Source organism: Stomoxys calcitrans, chromosome 4 (assembly GCF_963082655.1).
Source record: "Stomoxys calcitrans chromosome 4, idStoCalc2.1, whole genome shotgun sequence".
In the NCBI taxonomy this organism is placed as follows: domain Eukaryota; kingdom Metazoa; phylum Arthropoda; class Insecta; order Diptera; family Muscidae; genus Stomoxys; species Stomoxys calcitrans.
Genome location: NC_081555.1, coordinates 148,077,476 through 148,102,741, shown reverse-complemented (window position 1 = coordinate 148,102,741; position 25,266 = coordinate 148,077,476). Strand labels below are relative to the sequence as shown.

The window sequence follows — 25,266 nt, the reverse complement described above, 5'->3', positions numbered from 1 at the left end:
AAAGCCACTTTTATTACCCGATTTTGCTGAAATTTGGGACAATGAGTTGTGTAAGGCCACTCGACATTTTTCTTCAATTTGGCCCAGATCGGTTCAAAATTGGGTATAGCTGCCAAATAGACCGATCCACCGATTTAGGGTCTTGGCCCCATAAAAGGGGCATTTATTATCCGATTTTGCTGAAATTTGAAACAGTGAGTTGTGTTTGGCCACTCGACATTCTTCTTCAATCTGGGTCAGATCGGTCTAGATTTGGATATAGCTGCCATATAGACCGATGTTTCGATTTAAGGTCTTGGGCCCACAAAGGCCACATTTATTGTACGATTTTGCCAAAATTTGGGACAGTGAGTTGTGTTTGGCCACTCGACATTCTTCTTCATTTTTGAGCCAAATCGGCCCAGATTTGGATATAGCTGCCATATAGACCGATCTCTCGATTTAAGGTCATGGGCCCATAAAAGGCGCATTTATTTTCCGATTTCGCCGATATTCGGGATAGGGAGTTGTGTTGGGCCCTTCAACATTCTTCTTAAATTTGGCTCGGATCGGTCCAGATTTGGATATAGCTGCCATATAGACCGATCTCTAGATTTAGGGTCTTGGGCATATTAAAGGCTCATTTATTGTCAGATTTCCCCGAAATTTGGAACAATGAGTTGTGTTAGGCCCTTCGTCTTCTTACTTCAATTTGGCCCAGATCGGCCCAGATTTGGATATAGCTGCCATATAGACCGATCTCTCGATATAAGGCCATTGGCCCATAAAAGGCTCATTTATTGTCAGATTTCGCCGAAATTTGGGACAGTGATTTGTACTAGGCCCTTCGACACCCTTCTTCAATTTGGCCCAGATTGGTCCAGATTTGAATATAGCTGCCATATAGACCGATCTCTTGATTTAAAGTTCCGGGGCCCATAAAAGGCGCATTTATTGTCCGATTTTGCTGAAATTTGGGACAATGAGTTGTGTTAAGCCAGTCAACATCTTTCTTCAATTTGGCCCAGATCGGTCGAGATTTGGATATAGCTGCCATATAGACCGATCTCTCGAGTTAAGGTCTTGCGTCCATAAATGGCGCATTTAATGTCAGATTTCGCCGAAATTTAGGACAATGAGTTGTGTTAAGCCAGTCAACATCCTTTTTCAATTTGATCAGTCCAAATTTGGATATAGCTGCCATATAGTCCGATCTCCCGATTTAAGGCCATGGGCCCATAAAAGGCGCATTTAGTATCCGACGTCGCCGAAATTTGGGACAGTGAGTTAACTTAAGCCCCTCGACATACTTCTGCAATATGGCACAGATCGGTCCAGATTTGGATGTAGCTGCCATAGAGACCGATCTTTAGATTTAGGGTCTTGGGCATATTAAAGGCTCATTTATTGTCAGATTTCGCCGAAATTTGGGACAGTGATTTGTGGTGGGTCCAGATTTGGATATAGCTGCCATATAGACCGATCTCTCGATATAAGGTCTTGGGCCCATAAAAGGCGCATTTATAGTCCGATTTTGCCAAAATTTGGGACAGCGAGTTGTGCTAGGCCCTTCGTCATCGTTCTTTAAATTGGCCCAGATCGGTCCAGATTTGGATATGGCTACCAAAAAGACCAATATTTTGTTCTACAAAATTTAACAGTGTCTCTCAATATCCGTGTCGAATTTGGTCCAAATCGGATCATATTTCGATAAAGCTGCTATGGGAGCATACTTGTATGCATTTGTCCCCGGATTATGACAAAAGGTGGTTTGCATATATACCCGAGGTGGTGGGTATCCAAAGTTTGGCCCGGCCGAACTTAACACCTTTTTGTAATTGAAGAGAACTGCCCCTGAATATCTGCTCGGGACACTATGCTGGGGTGGCATTATATTCAAAACTCTCGTTCTATTCTATTTCAGATCCATCTTCGATCTGTACCTGTTAGGTGGGGATGCATTTCTGAAATTGCTATAGCCCATCATAAATTCGGGAGTATAGTCACTCTATGTTTCCTATTATTTTTCGATGCTTATTATACCCTCCCCCATGGGATGGGGGCATACTAATTTCATCATTCTGTTTGTAACTCCTCGAAAAATTCGTCTAAGGCCCCATAAAGTGTATTTATTGTTGATCGTCATGACATTTAAAGTCGATCTAGACATGTCTGTCCGTCCGTCTGTCTGTCGAAAGCACGCTAACTTTCGAAGGAGTAAAGCTAGCCGCTTGAAAATTTGCACAAATACTTCCTATTAGCGAAGGTCGGTTGGGATTGTAAATGGGCCATATCGGTTTAAGTTTTGATATAGCTGCTATATAAACCGATCTTGGATCTTGAGCCCTTAGAAGTACAATTCTCATCCGATTTGGCAAAAATTTTGCATAAGGTGTTTTGTTATGACTTCCAACAACTATGCTGAGTGTGGTCGAAATCGATCCATAAGCTGATATAGCTGCTATATAAACCGATCTTGAATCTTAATTTCTTGAGCCACTAGAGGGCTCAATTCTTATTCGATTTGGCTGAAATTTTACCTAATGACTTCTACTATGGTCTACAATAGCATAGCAATTATTTTCTTTTATCCTTTTTTTTGCCTAAAAAGAGATACCGGGAAAAGAACTCGACAAATGTCTTAGGCAGCATTCAGACAACGAAAGTTGGATGATGTCTAGCTCTGCCACACTCAATCATCTTCGTGCTCAGGCATAGCCGAGGGTTTACGTACCCGGATACTATCGAAGACCTTTTGATACCGCACAGTACCTAGTCACTGCCCTTGATTGAAGACATAATAACAGAAGGGAAAGTAGTCGGGACCGGAAGGTTTAGTGACTGCTATGCTACAAAGAGCAGAAACGTATGCCATACGATTTGTTAAGTTTTGCATGACTACGAGGGCTGCTATATAAGTTTCTGGCCTAGGCAATACCAAGTATTGGCAGGTGCAATCTTACATTTCCATTGAAAAGTTTGACATTTTCTAGCATAATCGTACTCAGAATGTTTTGACGTACGACCATCATTGAGATTGGCAGATCCTACCAATGAGTTTGTATGGTGCCAAACGAAATTGCGAATGCTATTACAAAGCAAACATATTGCCTTTCGTTTAAAATAAGGTTTTTTCCGTTTGTTTCTCTTTAGGTCTCTAAATGGCTTAATAGTCGGAGATTTTTGCTATGGAAAAGGAAAGCCAGAGATCACAAGACACCAACCACTGGAACGCGTTTCGTCTTTGGTTGGAAGGCTTTTCAACCATATTAGGTGTGGAGGCTTAAAGGGCCATATATTGGTAGGTCGTACTTATAACGCGACAATGTGTCTACGATGTAAGCACGACACTAAAACAAGTTTGACGGTAGCAGATGCCGTAAACGGCTCCGGGGTGAATGTTACCCTTGGAGAACGACCGCCACCCATTGCACCCGAAGAAATCGACCTCCCCCGGCAAACCACAGTAGTTCTGGCTCAATTACGTTCCGGCAGATGCAGCCGCCTCAATTCCTACAGAGCTAGGATTGATGCCGACGTGCAAAATGTAAGTCCCGATTGTAACCAGGGACCGCACGATACACGTCACCTGTTTAACTGCCCGGCCAGACCCACTCGACTCAGACCTAGATCCCTGTGGACGCACCCCATCTTAGTCGCAGAGTTCCTGGGTCTTGACACTCAACAGAATCAAGCAGACGAATGAAAGAACACTACAAACTGCTACAACAACAACAACAACAACCATGGTGGTGGGTATAAAAATTACATAATTTTCAACAAAATTTGCTAATTTTAAGCTATTCAAAGGTTAAGGCCCCTCAACTTCCATGCTGAGAATAGTCTAGATCGGACCACATTTGAATTACATGGACCAATCTCCCGATTGAAGGTACGGGCCTCATAAAGCGAACAATTTTTACCCTATCACTGAAATTAAGCGCAGTGAATTTTGGAATTTTGTTAGTCCTCTCAACATCCCCGACAAGTGTAGCCCAGATCGGTTCACGTTTGGATATGGCTGACATATAGACCGATCTGTTGATTTGCAAATGGGCCTAAGTAGCCCGAGGGAAGCGGCTAGAAACCTTACTTAAACTAAGCTAACCTAAACGCACCCCTTTCAAATTGCAGAGTTCGTAGATTTTGACGTATAGCAGAACTTAGCTCTGAAGCTAACAAATTAAGCATGAAGACACCACAGCAAAAATCCCGGCAAGGGATAGCTGTGAGCACCACACAAGCTGGAACATTGAGGTCCGATATTTGGGTGTTCATTGCTATCATAAGAAGCTTAGCTGCGAGCTTACTTAAACTAAGCTAACCTAAACGCAACCCTTCCAAATTGCAGAGTTCCTAGATTTTGATATAAAACAGAACTTAGTTCTGAAACTAAAAAATTAAGCACCACAGCAAAAAACCCGGCAAGGGATAGCTGTGAGCACCACACAAGCTGGAACATTGAGGTCCGATCTGTGTGCTGTCACGAGAAGCTTAGCTGCGAGCTACCGGCCACGTCCACAGGTTGCGGATAGTGAAATTCTGCATCCGGAGTAGCTGTAACTGCAGTCGCGGACAATCAGCGATATCGACCAGAGAGTCTCAGTGAGAGGTCGGATGGCACCGGCTCTTGCACAAATGCGCTATGACAAGGCTACGATGCTCGCTATGACAAGGCGAGTTATTGGCGACTTTAAATAACCTCGCAGCGATCGGTCCGTAACGAGCTTGCTCCCCTAAAGGAGCTTGACAAGGATCGCCATCTCCACATGAAAATGTGGTTACAACAACAACAACAAAAACCCAATTTTAGCCTCCCCTTCATTTTAAAAAATTAGTTTCCCCTGAATTCTAAGGCTACTAGCCTAGACTCACATAACACCCTTAGAGACCCCTGTTTTATATTTTTATAAATTCCATATAGGTAGGTAGGTAGGTATTTCAGTGAAAGAAAACAAAAACTCCATATCATACACTGATAAGAAAAGATAATCCCCATGTTTGAAATTATTGTACATTTATCAGTAGGTGCGCACGGGGAGGAGTGTGTGCGAGTGTATGCCACGCAAGATGAACTACATATCGGCGCTGTTGATATTTCGTTTTTTTTTTTCATTTTTTGTTGTGGTTCATTATCAAAGTGTAAATATTTATGCACACTTCGAGCCCAGGTAAAAGTTGAGGTTTTTTTGTTGAATTTTGGTTGGGTGTCCTTTTTTGTTCAAACATAACCGTATGTAGGTTGTGTTTAAATAATGCATCACAAAACCATCCGGAAATATACACAATCTCCACTATTTTCATGTATGCTCTGTAGAACGATGGCATAGACAAATCCAAATAAAGTCTCCATGGTGTGGCTTGGATTTTTTCTTCATTTTTTTCAGTCTGTCGATTGGTCACAAAGTCATGGCGTCATCTCAGTCTGTGGCGTTGCATGGATTTGAATAATTTATGCAAAACTTGAAGAAAAAGGAAGAGCTTACCGTTTTTGATGTGCGTCCACTGCCTGAAGCGCCGCCACCGCCTCCAACAACACTGCCACTGCCACTTGCTCTGCCAGTGCCGCCTCCCGAGTCGCTAATTTGATTTTGTAATAGTGTTTCGATTTGTTTGCGAAGTGCTACAATCTGCAAATCAAAGAGTAAATAACAGACATGAGCCACATTCATTCTCAAATACATGCTGCATGCAATGGTGAATACGAGTATTAAATATTCAAAAAATGCATAAATATGCGAGTGAAAAGCAAATATGTTAATTCCAAAAAAAAAACAAAAAAAATCTTGGCGCAATGCTTCTCAAGTGTAAGTGATTCAAGAATAATAACAGGAAAAAACCAGGACAGTAAAACCCAACTGAAAATCAAGAAATGTTCCCAAAGACAAAATTTTCAAGAAATTTTCCCTTAACAAAAAATGTCAAAGAAAGTGCAGAACAAAACCTTGGATTCGACCGACGGGGCCAAATACTGTAACAAGGGGTACAAATTTCAGGAGAGAGGGCATAAGTTCAAATATTGACTGTTACTAGCACAAGTGTTAAGGGATCTCTTCCAAATGGCGTAAATTTTGGGTAGAAAACGCAGCTTTGTGCGTTCAATGCGTGCAATCAGATAAACATGCCTAAGTGGCAACTACATGCAAATTTGGTTAGATCTGGTCCATACTCAGGTAGAAAACGGCGCTTTGTGCGTTCAATGCCTTCAATCAGACAAACAGGCCTATGTGGCAACTACATGCAAATATGGTTCGATCTGGTCCATACTCAGACGTTGAGGGATCGATTGCATGGACCCCCGGCACAGCGCTTTGGAAAAAGTGCATTTCTGAGCTCAAATCCTACAAATCGGGAAACAGCTTTACCCAAACTCGGCACGAATGTTCATTAAAATCGGGGAAAAATTACGACTTTTTGAATTCAAGATTTATCATCGAGAGATCGCTATAAAGGGTTCTACGTCAAGGTATAGGGCATCTTTGAATGTAAGGCTGTAGAGTGATTTCATCGAACAGAAGCACAAACATGTCTAGATCCTATATAAATTAAGTAGTTTGTAGGGTCGAAAATAGGGATCTAAAAGTCGACTTTTGACTTATCGATTAATCGGCTTTTTGTGTAAAAAAGTCGAAGTCGACTTCTACTGTTTAAAAATGACGAATAATCGACTTTGAAGCCGAAAAGTCGAAAAAAGTCAACAAGTTGAAAAAGTAGTAACAAGTCGAAAAAAAATCGGGTCTCACTGCTACAAATTTCAGAAGGGTGTAAGTTCAGATATTGTCTGTGACTGGTACGAGCGTAAATTTTTTGTAGGAAACGCATCTTTTGTGCGTTCAATGCCTACAATCGGAAAAATAGGCCTATGTGGCAGCTGCATTCAAATATGTTTAGATCATACTCAGAGGTTGATGTGGTCCATGCTACTGGCACGGCGTTCAAGTCCTATACATTTTTTTTTACTGTTTTAAAAAAGTCGAATAATCGACTTTGGAGTCAAAAGTCAGAAGAAGTCGAAATGGATTTAGTTTCAATTCGATTTTTGCCGCCGCTATTCAACTATTTTTTCGTTTGCGATTCTTACAAAAGTGATCTTTACGGGGAAAAATAACTCGAAATGGATCGTTTTGAAAAAGAAAGTAAAAGAGTGCTAAGTTTGGTCGGGCCGACCCTTGGGAACCCACCACCATGGATTCTGCTAAAAATGTATACAAAATAAATTTATCTGAAGGGCCAAACTTCTGTCAAACCAGCAAAAATTAAAGCTTCTAGGAATCGAACAAAGATGATCGAGAGTCCGGTTAACATAGGAGCTATATCAAGTTATAGACCGATTTGGACCGTACTTGGCACCGTGGTTGGAAGTCATAACAAAAGACTGCATGCCATATCGAACAAAAATTGCGGCTTGTGAGGGCTCAAGAAGTCCAATCGGGAGATCGGTTTATATGGGAGCTTTATCAGATTATAGACCAATTGGGACCGTACTTGGCACAGTGGTTGGAAGTCATAACAAAACACTACATGCAAAATTTCAGCCAAATCGGATTAAAATTGCGACTTGTGAGGACTCAAGAGGTCAAATCGGGAGACCGGTTTATATGGAGCTATAGCAGGGTATAGATCGATTCGAACCGTACTTTGCACATTTGATGAAAGTATTAACAAAACACCACGTACAAAATTTCAGGCAAATCGGAAAAAATTGCGTCTTGTAAGGGCTCAAGAAGTCAAATCGGGATATCGGTTTATATGGGAGCTATAGCAGGGTATAGATCGATTCGGACCGTTCTTGGTACAGTTGTTGGAAGTTTTAGCAAAACACCACGTACAAAATTTCAGGCAAATCGGAAAAAATTGCAGTTTGTAAGGGCTCAAGAAGTCAAATCGGGAGATCGGTTTATATGGGAGCTATATGAGGTTGAAGACCTATTTGGACCGTACTTGGCACAGTTGTTGGAAGTCATTACAGAATACTACGTGCAAAAATTTCAACCAAATCAGACAAAAATTGCGGCTTGTAAGGGCTCAAGAAATCAAACCGGGAGATTGATTTATATGGCAGCTATATCTAAATCTTAACCCATATGGCCTATTTGCAATCCCCAATGACCTACATCAATATTAAGTATCTGCGCAAAATTTCAAGCGGCTAGCTTTACGCGTTCCACCGCTATCGTGATTTCGACAGACGAACATGGCTAGACCGACTTAGAATGTCGAGACGTCAAGAATATACATACTTTATGGAGTCTTAGACGAGTATTTCGAGGTGTTGCATACGGAATGACTAGATTAGTACACCCCCACCATCCTGGTGGGTATAAAAACCCAAAGACAAAAGTAAAACTATCGAGACAATATGGATATCAAAAGAAAGGTATTGGAGAGTATAATACGAAAATGATACCAGCACTTGGTTTCAAGTGCCTAGGGGAACGCTTCAACTTCAAAACTCCTTTAAAGAGACATATAGGAGTTCTTGTCAATATGGGGCTCAATTGAAGGTTGTTGTTGCAGCAGTTTGTAGTGTTCTATCTTTCATCTGCTTGATTCTCTTGAGTGTCAAGACCCAGAAACTCTGCGACTAAGATGGGGTAGTCCACAGAGATCTGGGTCTGAGTTGAGTGGGTCTGTCTGGGCAGTTAAACAGGTGACGTGCATCGTGCGGTCTTTGGTAACAATCGGGACATACGTCTTGCACTTCTGCATTAATCCTTGCTCTGTAAGAATTGAGGCGGCTGCAATTGCCGGAACGTAATTGAGCCAGAACTACTCTGGTTTGCCGGGGGGGATCAATTTCTTCAGGTGCAACTGAAGGCGGTCGTTCTCCAAGGACGATATTCACCTGGTAGCTATTTATCGCATCTGCTACCGTGTATGCATGAATGTTGTCTAGACCCGCATGATATACCGCTTGATCTAGAGGTTCTCTCTTGTAGCGCTGAACCTCACGCTCTAGATCGTGTAGATCTACCTTAAGGCTTCTGGGCGGTAGATATCTACCCACAAGATGGTGATTTGGATGGTTTCTGCGATAACAGCCCAAAAGGTATTGCTTAGACAGCATGTAGTTATGTCTTCGCACTGGTAGGATCTTTGTCTCCTGATGGAGGTGGTCCACATGAGAACTGAGGAGACAGCCCGTCGCAGTTCGGAGGGCGGCATTCTGACAGATCTGACTATTATTCCACTGCGTGTCACAAATGCGCATCACACGTGTTGGCCTTGGTAATACACCATTCCGTGCAGTATAGACTCATCTCGCCTGCGCCTGACGCTAGTGACCGCTACATGGAGTGGATGCGGATAGCAGTCAGGTCTGGTACTGCCGAAATAGAGCTATACAACGTGTACATACCGCCGGTTGGTAGCTGTGTCCCAATTAATGGCCAAGCTTACAACCCCGATATAAGTGGGTTACTATCTGGCCGTAATCGCCTGGTTCTAGGCGACTTAAATGCGCATCACACTTCATGCCATTCTCCCCCCTAGGTAACGACCAGCGTGGCATAGCTTTGGCAGAGCAGATTGAAGGCTCCACGTTTTGCACGGTGAATGGGGATGCCCCCACATGGATTACAAAGAGGTGCATCAGCTCGCCAGACATTTCCATTACATCCCCTGATCTCCAGAGTGACGCATCCTGGCAAGCCGACATCTCTTTGGGGTCAGACCACCTTCCCATAATTCTCCCCATGGTGAGGGCCGGACATTTATCAATCAGAAGAAGGTCGATTGGGCTGGCTTCAGAGAGTATACCCATCGCCGCTTCAGTGAACTGCCACCACCCTCGGATGTACTAGTTTCCGAGAAGAAATTCCGAGACATCATTAACGCAGCAGCCGCTCGATTTATACCAGCGGATCGAATACCCCAAGTGCGGCCAAATTTCCCGGCGCAGGCAGTGGTATTCGCAGACGAGCGTGATGGGATTCGTTGTATGGACCCCAATAACCCCATAATCAGCAAGCTGAATCTGGAAGTAAACAGGATAGTCAACGAACGTAAACGGATTTGTGGATGGAACACTTGGAGCAGTGTAACTCAGGCACCGGTTAAGGCAAGCTGTGGTCTACTGTTAAGTCACTCTCGAACCCCAGTAGACGGGATGACAGCCACTTTTGGCGACGTAATCGTAAATTCATTGTGCATCCCGAGAGTGACAGGGCAAGGCCATTCGTCGCATCCGCGGTTTCCGAGCCGATGAGCAGCCATCACAATTTACCGTGGCCGAAGTTACAAATGTCATCCGTGGCGCCATATGATCCAAGGCATTGTGCCCCGACGGAATCTCTACACTGATGCTGAAGAATCTGGATCTACTTATCTATCTACTAATATCCTCAACTTGTCTTTAAACACCCTTATAGTTCCGAATGTGTGGAAAATGGGCAGAGTGATCCCGCTACTAAAGCCTGGAGAGGACCCGAATTTGGGAAATCGTACAGACCAATCTTCCTTCTCTCACCAGTAGCCAAAACGCTTGAGGCATTACTCCTCCCGAGACTCGTTGGAGAATTTCCATTCGCCGAAGCATCGGCATGGATTTCGAAGACTGCATAGCACAACAACTGCTTTGCATGCCATCACCGCACACATTTGCCGTGGCTTCAATCAGCCCAGGCCATGTGATATAACGGTCCTCGTGGCACTGGACCTATCGAAGGCATTCGACACTATTCGACTATTTGAGGACATCGCCAATACGTCCCTTTAGCCAGGCCTGATACGCCGGGTTGCGAATTATCTGTGTGGTCGCCAGTCATATGTGGAATTTAGGGATAAGAAATCGTAGCATCGTAGAGTGAAACAGGGAGTTCCTCAAGGCGGTTTGATATCTCCGGCACTGTTTAACCTCTACCTATCTTTTTCCACAACAAATATGCCAGTCTTATTACGCTATACTTAAGTGTAATGCGAACCCCATACATTCTATGCATGGAATGGTGCATTTCTCGGCTTATGATCCATTGCAATGTAGTAAGTATGATAATACTTTCAAATATCGGTCAGAGTACGTCCGGATTGGACCCACCCTACGCATCTGTGATTGACACCGACCAATAATGGAGGCGGTCCCGGCACACTGAGGAGAGCTTGATTCCATGGTTGTTGTTGTTGTAGCAGTGTGTTGTACACTGAGGCGGCAGCCCTCATGGGCCTGTTCCTTATGGAACGTCCATGGGCAAAATTTTAAATTTGCATACTGAGATGAAAGCCACTGATCGATGACAACTCTGACGAGCCAATCCGCCGCATAAAACCGAATGCCGTTGGATTGGGATGATCCCTTTTCTATTATCGATGACATTGAGAATGGAAAAGCTGTTCTCTATCATTGAGCTTAGACTATGAGCGGAAAGTACTGATTGATTTGCCTGAAGTCTCCTTCTTAATGGAAAGGTCGTTGCGCTTAGCCCGTATTTCTTTCACCTGTCTACCTTCTTAATGCTAAAACGTTTCCTTATTAGGCATTTCAAAGTTCTAACTCAACTTCAAAATTTGCTGTTACATCTCACAATGTTACAATCACAACATATGTAGATATCGTGCTATTATGCCGAGTTTGGTATGTAGTATGCTGTATTATTTCGCTCAAAAGAAAAATGTTCACACATTACGACTTTGCAAGATTAGTAGTTTCTTGATTAGCTTGCGATGGTGATAAGCAAGTCACGCATCGATCTGGCGTTAGCCTTCCTTAAAATAGTTTCTTTTTAAGGGATTACAGATGTGTTAAAATCATAAAGAGACATTTTGCCATCAATAAATTTAATTTTTTCCATTCAAGGCATCAAGGATTTTATAAAGAAAACATCTTATCACGTCTGTGTCACTTCCAGTTCCATATGACCATGAACTCTTATTTGATATCAAATTAGATTTGAAGGGGTTGATTTTGAAGAACTATGAGGCAAATTTTAAAAATCACAATATGTTGAAAACTTCTCCTTCTCTTTATCTCAGACTTCCATATTCATTTGCCAAAGGCCATAGATGGATTTCTCCAAATTTTAATGAAACTATCAATATTTTCTTAAGGCGTTATATAGCAGATGTGTTCTTATATGTTGGTATCCATTTATTTGAAAAAGTACATCACTTTCAAACCAAACCAAGATAAAACCACAAACTTCTGCGCCAAACCACAAACAAATCTTACCCAAGATACACTTCTTTGCACACCTTTCTTTTTGCTGGAATGGGAACAACAAACACAATTTTTTTTTCGAGAATTAACATTTACTTTACACAACTCGCTCTTCAATGTTCCTCGGGAAAAATGAAAAATCGAATTTTCTATCTACACATATTTTGCAACTTGGGGGCGCAACACACATACGCACTTTTCCTCCATACACAGTTTCCTCTCCGCCACAAATAGCACTTACCTCCACTTCTTTGTCGGTGCACAATTTATCCAATTCTTCCTTTTCCCGTTGGGTATCGGCCAACATTTCAATGGCCGTTTTCTGGTCAAGACTTGGCGCTGGACCACCTCGGTATTCTGCATCGCCCGGACCAGCGGTCTCTTCCAAAATCTCATTGGCCAATGTAGTTAATTGACCCTTAATGGTGTTTAAACTGTTATTTAACCACGACATATTTGCACAATGACAATTTTAGGCACTTTCACATTGATTTCCCGACAATTAATTCAATGAATTTTGTAATTTAAGAACAATATTACAGCAATTTTCTTTTTTTTTTCTGATGATGATGGCAAAATATTCGTCTTGTATTTATTATTTTGGTTTGTTGTTTGTTGTTGTTGTTGTTGTCAAGATGACAGCATTTTGGAATATGTCATTTACGCTAACAGCTGAGCGCAAAGAGCACATTTGCAGAGATGCCACACTGTTGGTGTTATTTCAGATTGAAGTTCGCGGAATTGGGGATTTTTTTAGTTAATGATTTTGAAAAGGGAAAGAGAAGATAGAAAGTAATATGGCCATATTAAAATGCAATTAGAATCGAGGGGCTAGTGTATGCGTCAAATACTTAATATTTAAAGATAAAGTGTACTTTATAAGTACATAATTCTGGCTAAATTGTGTTGTGACAAATGCAGCCGTCTTAATTCCTACAAAGCGAGTCAAGGATTGATACCAGAGTGTTGGATGTGAATCCCGATTTTAGCCTGAGACCTCGTGGTGAAACAATTAAAGGTGGTCTCATGTGTACCACAAATCATATAGTGCAATCCGCTATGTTGCCATCAAGCTGATCAACGTTTTGCCAACACACACACAAAGAAATTTGTGTGCGTGTGTATGCAAATTGCAAATTTTGCCCATGAACATTCCACTAAGGAATAGGGGCAAACTTCTCACATATCAATGAGTGCAGTCCGATTCAAGTTTAAGCTCAATGATAAGGGGCCTCCGTTTTTATAGCCGAGTCCGAACGGCGTGCTGCAAAGCGACACCTCTTTGGAGAGAAGTTTTACGTGGCATAGTAACTCACAAATGTTGCCAGCATTAGGAGGGGAAAACCACCGTTGAAAATTTTTTCTGATGGTCTCGCCAGGATCGAACCCAGGCGTTTAGCGTCATAGGCGGACATGTTAACCTCTGCGCTACGGTGACCTCTTGCGTGTGTGTATACGTGTGCGTATATGAGCAGAGTATATATCGAAAAGAAGGTAAAAAGAGAATGCAAACAAAAATCTGACGCCAATACCGTCAAACCTAGCTGGCTGTTAACAGCTGTTTGCGTATAAGATAACCTTTTTAAATCCGCCTTGCTGGAACCTCAAGACACGTACCATCTGTTTTACTTAACAGCCAATCGTACTCGATCTGGTACTAGATCCCTATGGATCATGATCATGATCATGAGAAAGGCCTCTGGGGGTGGGCTAAGCACACCCAGAAATGTTTGAATTTGTCAAAATTTGCTCTCTTTTATGCTTCCCCCACCCCAACACACAAATTAGCTGGTGACGCCCTTGCTATGGAAGCATGCCAAATTAGTCGCAATGTTCCTTTAACTGATTATTTACAGAAACCAGCAGATAAATGGATGAAACACAATACATTGATACAACAGAGACATCTGCGAATAGGTTGAACGTCTACCTCAACGAACTTGCCTCATATTTCGCTGCAAGAAATCTGAAGATATCTGCCACCAACTGTGCAGCCACATTGTTCACTACAAATACGCGGTGGTTATTGAGCTGACAGTGATGGTCGATGGAGAAATGATTCCGACCATCAAGTGTCCCAAAATACTTGGCATCACATTTGACTGCTCTTACACATTCTCTCCACATGCCACAGCAATTTGCGATAAAGTCAAAAGTAGAAACAAGGCCCTCAAGTCACTTGCTGGTAGCACTTGGGGTGCAGACAAAGAAACCTTGTTGACCACGTACAAAGCAATTGGCCGGTATGTGGTAAGTTAGGCAGCACCAGTGTGGTTTCGTCAACTCTGTGACACGCAGTGGAATAATATTCAGTTCTGTCAGAATGCCGCCCTCAGAACTGCGATGGGCTGACTCCGTAGTTCTGATGGAGGTGCCATCAGGAGAGAAAGATCCTACCAGTGCGAAGACATAACTACATGCTGTCTAAGCAATACCTTTTGGGCTGTTATCGCAGAGACCATCCAAATCATCATCTTGTGGATAGATATTCACCGCCCAGAAGCCTTAAGGTAGGTCTACATAATCTAGAGCGTGAGGTTCAGCGCTACAAGAGAGAACCTCCAGGTCAAGCGGCATATCAAGCGAGTCTAGACAACATTCATGCAGACACGGTAAATAGCTATCGGGTGAATGTAGTCCTTGGAGAACGACCGCCTCACATTGCACCTGAAGAAATTGACCTCCTCCGGCAAACCAGAGTAGTTCTTGCTCAATTACGTTCCGGCAGATGCAGCCGACTCGACTCCTACAGAGCTAGGATTGATGCCGACGTGCAAGTTGTATGTCCCGATTGTAACCACCTGTTTAACTGCCCAGACACACCCACTCGACTCAGACCCAGATTCCTGTGGACGCACCCCATCTTAGTTGCAGAGTTCCTGGGTCTTGACACTCAACAGAATCAAGCAGACGTAAGATAGAACACAATAAACTGCTACAACAACAGCAACAGAGAAACATGGGCGATTTTAATCAGTGACACATTTGCCTGGGTGCACAAATATGCTCAATGGATCCATAAACCCGGATGGTATCGATGTCTCATTGATACAATATCGTGCCGATGGTACAAGAGGGCCTCACGAGCCTTTTTTTGCGTAGCGACAAAAGGTTAAACGAGTTTCCTAGGCTCCGAAGAGTGGTACAAGAGCGAGATGAAATCGGCCAAGAGCGACCTTTAGGTTCGTTATGGCGAATCGACAAAAATGGTGTCTCATTTGCCTGGGTGCAAAATATATTCTCAATGGATCGATAAACCCGGATTGTATCGAGTCTCATTGATACAATATCGTACCGATGGTACAAGAGGGTCTTATGGGCCTTTTTTTGCGTAGCGGCAAAAGGTAAACGAGGTCTCTAGGTTCCGCAGAGTGGTAAAAGAGCGAGATGAAATCGACCATGAGTGAACTACAGATCTGTTATGACAAATCGACAAAAAGGGTTGTTGTTGGTGTTGTAGTAGAGGTATACTCTACCTCTCTCTCCCTCCCTGTAGTGTTGGCATACTCTATCTCTCTCCCTTTCGCTCACTCTATCACTATCGGGATGCTCAGTTGAACATTTTAGATATTTTCTTAGATTCAGTGACTGAGATACCACCGCCACCTCTGAGAAGGTTCGAGAATGATTTGCCATTGGATCAATGCCAGCAGTAAAGTTACAGTGCTCTAGCCATTGTTATAGCCACATATTTGTATGTGAGGGGCAGCGATCCTTGACCAAATTCTTTGAATGAATCCGTTGCGGTGTTCAAATTTCTTTAAATAAGTTCCTTAGATAGTAATCTATTTTGACACTATAAAAAAATAACATTTATAAAAATTCTATTTTAATTATTTTTAAATTCACTAAATTTGGTTGATTTATTTTGTGTTTTTGTGTGTGTGTGTGTGTATGATTTCTTTACATTTTATCAATTTTACAATGTAAAACTAAAAATACAATTTCTCTGTTTTTGTCATTTGTTAGTAGTGTGTACTTAAATAAAAGTTCTCTGTTTAAAATAAATACATATTAGTATTCTCATATGTATGTATTATTCATCCATTCATCAATCAATCAATTAAACTTATTATGAACTCGGTTTTATTCTGTACTGAGCTCTTTAATATGGTCTTTGCGTACTAAAACCTAAACCAACACCACGCATTGTATGGGTGACTTGACGGGCAACTTCATATTGCTGTTCCATAGTGGAGAACATGGCTTCGCGGGATTTAAAGTCGGGATTTGCGGCGGCATCGCTTTTCTTTTGATCACCACTGGGACCTGCTGTTTCGGCCGGATTCGCAGATTCCGTAGGTGGAGGAACATTTTTAATGCCCATTAGACGCATAAATTTCGAGGCAACTTTGCCATCGGAGTCTTGTGAAAATTGTGCATGTCCCCATTTGGAAGCAGAATCCTCAGCCTTTTTGGCACCCCATATAAGTTTGCGCTTTTGTATTTGCTGAGCGTATTTATTGGGATTTATGACTTTGGGATTATAGTAGCTAGGTAACTGTACCGTTAAAGCTTCAGCCTCACCAGCCTCGGTGATGGGTGGAACTGTTACAACATTTGGTTGTTTGGGTGCTGTTTCGCTTAGGGGCAGAGATAAGAGGGCTTCAAAATTACGTGCTGTAGGTAAAACTTTCTTGGCAACAACTTCGGCAGGCGACGAGGACTTATTATTAGGCTCTTCTGGACGGGTGATGATGGTGGTGGTTGTGGTGTTTATTGCTTCTGCGGGGTGCTCACGTTGTGAGCTGCTATTACGCTCTTGGCATTTATCAGGTGACTCTTCGGAGCGCGAGTGTTGTGGTTGAGATTTTCTTTCCTCATCTAGTCCGCGACGATCTAGAGAGTATTTGCTGTTAGAACGATAATAGGAATTGGGTCTCTCCATAGCAGAGGAACGTGGTGTGCTACGGTCATCAGATGAACGATAATCTTTTCTTTCATTATTGTAATCATTGCCGCTTCTGCGGTGTGCTGAACTGCTGCCACTGTGATTACGCCTGTCATCGTTGGCTCGCTTATCTTCACGGCGCTCTTCTTTGCGTTCGTCGCAGGGTTTTCTATCATTATAGCGAGATTTTGAGAGATTTGAGGAACGGTCCTTGCTGTAGCCAGATGCTTGAAGTTTCTTATCATCATAACGAGAACGTTTCTCGCTTCTGTGGTAGTCGTTGTCACGCTTATGATCTTTGCTGTGGCGTTTGCCATCATCATACTGTAACAAAAACAAAATGAATTAACACCAACAAATTGATTGCTGAATTATAAAATTGCCCACTTACTTTCTTGTCATGCCAATTGTTGCCGTTATCATAACTCTTGTCATCTCTATGCTCACGATAGCCGCCACGACTCTCGCGAGAGTGTTTACTCGTCTCTCTGTTGTTGTTGTCTCTGCGGTCTCTTGAATGATCTCTGCTGTATTTGTCGGCACGCCTGTCTGCTGATGACTTGTATTTATCCTGTAAGAGAAACGTTAGTGAAAGGATACTTAAGGTATTAATTCTTTTCTGCAAAAGTTGAAACTGTCTCTTTCTTCTCTAAAACAAAACTAATCTCAACCTTTCGAAGTCTATTAGTAATAAAGAGTTTGCTTTTTTTTATCAACCAAACAAAATGAAATTTATAATAATTTAGTTTTACTCCTTTACCTTTTGACTATTTCTTTTTTTGTTTTTGGTTTGTTTTGCATTTACAACAAAATTAAACTTATATGTATGTATACATATGTGTATGTGTGTTTATTATTTCTGTTTTTTTTTTTTGTTCTTAGATTAATAAATATACGAGTATATTCCTGCAAGAGAATTATTAAAACAACAACACATGGCATGTGTATGTATGTGTATTAGTTATAAAATTGATCATACTCACGTTTCGAAGCCGCTCACACAGTCATACGTCATTTCGGTAAAAATCTCCTACTCATTCTCTCACAATCGGAAGGAGTTTGTCTGTGTGTTTCTTTGTGATTGACTTTGTATTCAAAGAGAGAGAGAGGGGGCGTGGAATAACGGGCCATGAGTGAGCGCCTCTTTACTATTTTTACACGTTGGCCCTCATACGGAAAATGTTTCTTTTTCTTTTCTTTCAATCGAATGGTTTTTTTTTAACTCATTTTATAGGGAAGTGATTGATGTTCGAACATCTCAATATGGTGATCGTAGCAGATTTTGGTTTGGTTTAATTTTTTTAAGTTGAGTTTTTGTGGGTTTAAAAACTTTTCGATTTATGGTTGTTTTTGTACAATAATAACAAAAGTGGATATTTAATTAATAATGTAAAAATGAGTAAAACTAAATAAACAACATTATAAAATATGTATTTGTATGTAGTATATGTAAATATGCCTAAGCAAACAAACAAATGGGAGAAACAACGCCCTACCACGAAGGCCCATCGAAGTGAAGAAAGAGAAAGGGGAGAGACAACAACACATCATCGACAATTTGGTTCATTAACGAAATATGAGTGAAAAATGCCCAAAAATGGAGATGCTTAAAAAATTCTTGTTGATTTAGGTGGTTAAGGGCGCCGATTTGTTTATAGGTCTTATATGGGTAGATTTTTTTAATAATTTTTTATACCCTCCACCATAGGATGGGGGGTATACTATTCAAAAAGTAATTGCGGATTTTTCATATAGTCGGCGTTGACAAATTTTTTCACAGCTTGTGACTCTGTAATTGCATTCTTTCTTCTGTCAGTTATCAGCTGTTACTTTTAGCTTGCTTTTAAAAAAAAGTGTAAAAAAAGTATATTTGATTAAAGTTCATTCTAAGTTTTATTAAAAATGCATTTACTTTCTTTTAAAAAATCCGCAATTACTTTTTGGGCAACCCAATAATTTCGTAATTCTGTTTGTAACTCCTCGAAATATTCGTCGAAGACCCCATCTAATATATGAAATTCAATTTGTGTTTGTTTGTTTGTTCAGTATAGACTCAAAAACGGCTGAACCGATTACCTGGAAAATTTTCACAGTTTGTGTAGGTTGGTCTGGAAGGAATAGGCTATATAATTTTTTGTTATCGGGAGGGGGGCGCAACCTCCCCCTTACCCAAAAGTCCTACCCAAAAATAAAAGTGGATCGATCGGGACAATATGGGATTCAAATGAAAGGTTTTCAAGAGTAGGGTACGAATTACATAATACAAGTTGGTTCCAAGTACCGCCCCAGCCCCAAAACCCCTTAAAATAGGTTTATTTGAAAATCATGACAATATGGGACTCAAATGAAAGATATTCGGGAGTAGATTACGAATATGGTCAGGAAGTAGAAATAGGCTTTATAATTTATTGATAACGGAAAGGGGTGGATACTCCACCGTTACCCCAACAACACCAACCAAAATCAAAAGAGGACCGATAAGGACAATATGGGTATCAAATGAAAAGTATGCGGAGGTAGATAACGAATCTGGCATACAAATTCATGTCGAAGTATAGGGGGTCACCCCACCCCCACAAAACGCCCAAAATGGGCACATTAGCCAATCACGGATTTATGGGACTCGGTTTGTTTGTTCCGTATAGACTGTACGGCCGAACCGATTTTCTCGAAATTTTCGCTTATTGTGTAGGTTGGTCTGGTAGGAAACATAGGCTATATAATTTTTCGGTAACGGAAGGGGGACGGACCCTCGCCCTTATGCCAAAAACACAACCCAAAATCAAAAGTGGACCGATCGGGACAATATAGATATCAAATGAAAGGTATTGGAGAGTATAATACGAATATGGTATTAAACTTTGAGTCTAGGTACCCATCGGGCCGCCCCAACCCCAAAAAGACATATTGGACGTTCATTTCAATGAAAGGTATTCGGGAGTAGATTTCGAATCTGGCATACAAAATCAGATCGAAGTATAGCGGGTCACGCCAACCCTCAAAAACGCCTTTGGACCCATTATGACTAAATAATACTTGGCTGAACTGATTTTCTTAAAATTTTCATAGATTGTGTACCGATAGATTATGAAACATAGGCTGTATCATTTTTAAATATCGGGTGGAGGCGGGCCCTTCCCCTTCAAGATATCAACCCCCAAATGGCCATTTTAGCCAACCATGGCTATATGAGACTCAAATGAAAGATATTAGGGAGTAGATTACGAATATGATATTAACATTTGCATTAAAGTCTAGGTGGCGCTTTCCCTCCTAAGATACGTCAAATGGTTTATTTGACCCATTATGACAATATGGGACTCAAATGAAAGGTATTTGAGAGTAGAAAACGAATTACGAATATGACATTAAAATTTGCGTTCAAGTCAAGGTGGCGCTTTCCCTCCTAAAGATACGTCAAATGGGTTATTTGACGCATTATGACAATATGTGACTCAAATGAAAGGTATTTGAGAGTAGAAAACCTATTTGATATGCAATTTTGGAGCAAGTGTTTTGGGGTACGTCCTAAAGCACCCCCTAAACTGAACTTCATTTCCGTTGGGAATTAAGAACGATTTCAATATCCATATTTGTGTCGAAATGTCTGAGGTGCCACCCCTCCCCTAATGATAACATCACCCTAAGGAAGAACATTACCACCAGAAACCGATAAAGGGCAAATTCTCACACATCAATGAGTGCTTTCCGATTCAAGTTTAAACTCAATGATAAGGGACCTCTTTTTATAGCCGAGTCCGAATGGCGTCCAGCAGTGCCACACCCTGTTGCGGAATATTTTTTAAATGACCATGTATGGCATTGTACCTCCCAAATGTCGCCAACATTAAGAGGCCATAAACACCGCTTTGTCCGATGTTCTCGCCAGGATTCGAACACGTTCAGCGTCATAGGCTACAATGGCACGAATTCGATATCCGCATTCAGGACGAAGTGTCCCCACCCTAAAGAGATATTAGAGAGTTAAAGAAAGCGCAGCGGAGCGGGCCCGGTTCGGCTAGTAAAGTATATATACTCTTGATTGTCATGACATTTTAAGTCGAACTAGCCATGTCCGTCCGTCTGCCTATCGAAAGCTCACTAGCTTTCGAAGGAGTAAAGCTAGGCGCTTGAAATTTTGCACAAATACTTTTTATTAGTGTAGGTCAATTGGGATTGGAAATGGGCCAAATCAATCCTTGTTCTGATATTGCTACCATATAAACCGATCTTGGGTCTTGATTTCTTGAGCCTCTAGAAGGCGCAATTCTCGTCCGATTTGACTGAAATTTTGCATGAAGAGTTTTGTTATGACTTCCAACAAATGCGTTTAGTATGGTAAAAATCGGTATATAAACTGATATAGCTGCCATATAAACCGATCTGGGATCTTGACTTCTTGAGCCTGTAGTGGACGCAATTCTTATCCGATTTGGCAGAAACTTTGTACAACGACTTTTCTCATGACATTCAACATACGTACCAATTATGGTCAGAATCGGTCTATAGCCCGTTACAGTACCCATATAAACCGATCTCCCTATTTTACTTTTTGAGCCCCTTAAGGGCTCAAAAAGGTATATTCATTAAATCATTCCGACCCTACAAAGTATATATCAATCCCATGACAGCCGGTTGTACGCACAGGATTGACCCGATGGAGTTCTTCATCGGCAATGGCTGCCGCCTGTGTATAACACACTGCTGCAATAACAACAACAAAGAGTGGGTTATTTTGAGTCTCCCAACATCTGACCTTGATATGGATTAGATTGGTCTATATTTAGATATAGCTGCCATATAGACCGATCTCCCCATAAAGGGTCTGAAGACCATAAAATATTTAGTTTTAATCCGATTTCTCTGAAATTTAAAACAGTGGGTTATTTTAAGCCTCCCAACATCTGACCTTATTATGGATTAGATTGGTCTATATTTAGATATAGCTGCCATATAGACCGATCTCCCAATAAAGGGTCTGAAGGCCATAAAAGCTTTATTTTTTACCCGATTTTGCTGAAATTTGAAAGAGTGGGTCATTTTGAGCTTCCCAACATCTGACCTTATTATGGATAAGATCGGGCTATATATAGATATAGCTGCCATATAGACCGATCTCCCGATAAAGGTTTTGAAGCCCATAAAAGCTTTATTTATTACCTGATTTCGCTGAAATTAAGAACAGTGGGTTATTTTAAGCTTCCCGACACCTGACTTAAATATGGTTCAGACTGGACTATATTTAGATAAAATAATAAAAGCTTTATTTATTACCCGATTTCGCTGAATTTTGAAAGAGTGAGTAGGTTAAGACCTCCCAATATCCGACCTAAATATGGTTCTGATCGGACTATATTTAGATCGAGCGGCCATATAGATTGATCTGCCGAAAAGGGGACTGAAGCCCATAAAAGCTTTATTTATTACCCGATTTCGCTGAAATTTAAAACAGTGAGTTTTCTGAACCTCACGATATTCGAACTTAATATGGTTCAAATCGGTTTATAATTGGATATATCTGCCAAAAAGACTAATATTTTGTTCTACAAAATTTAATAGTGACATATGTATTAGACCACTCAATGTCCGTGCAGAATTTGGGTGCTTAAGTTATCCAATTTTCACGTGACGAAAGGGGGTTTACATACATTCCCGAGGTGGGCCCGGTCGAACTTAATGCCTTTTTACTTGTTAGTTTTTAGGACGCACAACAAGCCGATTACTGGCATAGGTGTATGTCTATAGTTGCATGGCGCTGATTAATATCTGCACCTTTGTTCCAACCTTACCTAAACTTAACAAATAAAAACGGCTGGGCAGAATCTTGGTTACCCACCACCAATGAATCCGCTACAAATTTGCCTTTCTTTACTCAGTTAAATTTTGTGCAACAATCAAACCTGGAATTGGTAGCGGCTGCTATGGTTTTAAGTAGTCATGTCGGGTAATCGGTATTAGAGGGACCTATAGCAGTCTATAGACCTATTGGGATCATGCGGAATTGGTAGCGGCTGCTATGGTTTCAAGTAGTCATATAGGGTAATCAGTATTCGAGGGACCTATATCAGTCTATAGACATATTCGGATCATACCATGGATGCTAGAATTCATAGCAGAATTCTTTGTGTCAAACTTCAGCCAAATCAGGTGAAAATTTTGGCCTCTAGGACCTTGAAATGACTGGGGGCTATATCAATAGACCGTTTCGAATCAGACTTGACACGTATGTTGGAGGTCATAGCAGAAGTTTTTATACCAATTTCATCCAAATTAAATGAAAATTGAGACTTCAAGGAGCTTAAGAAGTCAAATCCGAGAACCGGTTTATATGGGGGTACATATATCAGTTTATTGACCGGTTCGGATCAAACTCGTCACTGATGTTGAAAGGCTGACCAGAAATCCTGGTGCCAATTTTCAACGAAATCTGATGAAAACTGGGGCTTCTCGGCATTTAATTTCAATTTGGCTGACATTTCTTTTAAAGACTTCAGTTATGACTTCCAAAACATGTGTAGAGTATGGTCGCGCAGTCAGTCAACAATCGCATACAGCCTCCATAACAACCAGTCTTCCTTTTACTCTGCTAGATGGTGCATGTCGTAGAAGACTTGTTTTGAATTTGGCTGTGGTGTTGTCAAATACCGGCAAAAACATTGAGAACATGTTTCAGCGGCTGTAAAATTACTCACAAGAATTACTACATAGTCATACAAATCAATATGTTAATTTATCTTAGATATCGAACTTGACATCAATGTTGGGGAATCCATAAATAAAATCAATGTAAGACATTGTTATAAAAATACAAAACAACCCTTGATATTCAGTCTAAAGCAAAATAATATAACCCTGCCATTTATGGTTGAGTTCCTACAATACGAAAAAAAACCGAAAACTACTATGACAAAGAGACCAGAAAAGCTATGCAATAATAAATAGCAACAATAACAAGAAACGCCTCGCAACAAAATATTGACAAATTGATTTTGAAAATTAAAAAATACTTTTTAGTACTATATGTATAGACATAAATAAAAATCTTATTACCTCATCGTGGTGAAAAGTGCTGCTGCTGCTGCTGTTGTTGGTGGTTCCACTTCCACGTTCATTTCTATTGCTGCTGCTGCCGCTACTGCCTAGACTGCCATTGCCACCGCCACCCCTTTCCTTGCGTGAAGGAGGTGGTGTCACATTTTTATTATCACTGTCACTGCCCGTGTCAGAAGAACTAGAGCATCGTCGACGATGTTTCAGCTTTTTGCCATCGGCCAATGGATTTCGGCCGATTCTTTCACGTTGTTCACCCTAAAGGAATTGGCAACTATTCAGAAACAGCAAATATGGTGTTATTTCAAAAAGTACAAACTAATTTTAAAACAAAAATCTTAATAAGCTCTTAGTATTTATGTTTTTTTTTTTTGTTTAAGTTAATATATGTTAAGATTGAGTATGAGTATTGCTAATTTTGTTGTACAAATCAGATATATTTTCTCTATACTATAGGCATCACATAATTTGGACAGCCATTGTTTTTTTTCTTTTTTCATACGCTCAAAACAATGGAAAAATTCTTATCTATTGGTGTATTTACCGCTTTTAAATGTGGATAATCATCCTGTTCCTCCTCACTACTGTAATTTACAAGGCCGGACATTTTTTTCTTAAACTTTTTATCACGATTTGTACACGCACTGAAATTTCTTCCTATTCCATTTACGATTAATCTCTCCTACATCCATACATGCGATTAAATTGATGTAAAATGTAGGGATCCCAAAGTCGATTTTCGACTAATCGATTAATCGACTTTTTGTGTAAAAAAGTCTAAGTCGACTTTTACTGAATAAAAAAGTCGTATAATCGACATTGAAGTAAAAACAAAATCGAAAAGTCATGAATGTCCAAAAGATTTGGCAATAATTTAATAGGCATTTTCTATATGAAAGAAGTCAGTACTAGAACCCCGTTTACACTACTCATTAAATACGGATTCAAGACTCTCGACAGCTAATTTTATAAAGAGAAATATGGCATAATTACCAGGTAGTGTACCGTAAACATCTGAGTACAATTTTTCTCGCAAAGTGCACTATCTGTCAACGAGCTTAGGTTGTGTGTGTGCATAATAATTAAGAACCTTAAGATACACAAACAACGAAAAATGGCGCGAACTATTGGTTGCCCAAAAAGTAATTGCGGATTTTTTAAAAGAAAGTAAATGCATTTTTAATACAACTTAGAA

At 40.8% G+C, this 25,266-nt stretch overlaps 2 protein-coding genes across 3 annotated transcripts in view; both read right to left on the bottom strand.

Annotated features, from left to right (window-relative positions):
• LOC106085029 (thyroid receptor-interacting protein 11) overlaps positions 1-12,745 on the bottom strand; it is a 157,543-nt gene extending 144,798 nt beyond the window's left edge. The window contains exons 1-2 of one of the 2 annotated variants that reach the window (XM_059367981.1): positions 12,372-12,745; positions 5,466-5,609 (exon numbers count right to left, since the gene is read on the bottom strand). In XM_059367981.1, the coding sequence (XP_059223964.1) occupies positions 5,466-5,609; positions 12,372-12,584 (357 nt within the window). In that variant the 5' untranslated portion in view covers positions 12,585-12,745. Of the gene's footprint in view, positions 1-5,465; positions 5,610-12,165; positions 12,253-12,371 lie in introns of those variants that run through there. The other variant, XM_059367982.1, reaches the window with a different exon arrangement.
• Positions 12,746-16,005: 3,260 nt separating this feature from the next.
• Positions 16,006-24,792, bottom strand: LOC106085030 (arginine/serine-rich coiled-coil protein 2). The gene is made up of 4 exons (XM_013249029.2): positions 24,616-24,792; positions 24,072-24,329; positions 17,413-17,592; positions 16,006-17,345 (listed from the first exon to the last, which is right to left on the bottom strand). Exons 1-4 carry the CDS (start codon positions 24,676-24,678, stop codon positions 16,236-16,238), a joined length of 1,611 nt encoding a protein of 536 aa, XP_013104483.2. The 5' UTR covers positions 24,679-24,792; the 3' UTR covers positions 16,006-16,235.
• Positions 24,793-25,266: the final 474 nt, after the last annotated feature.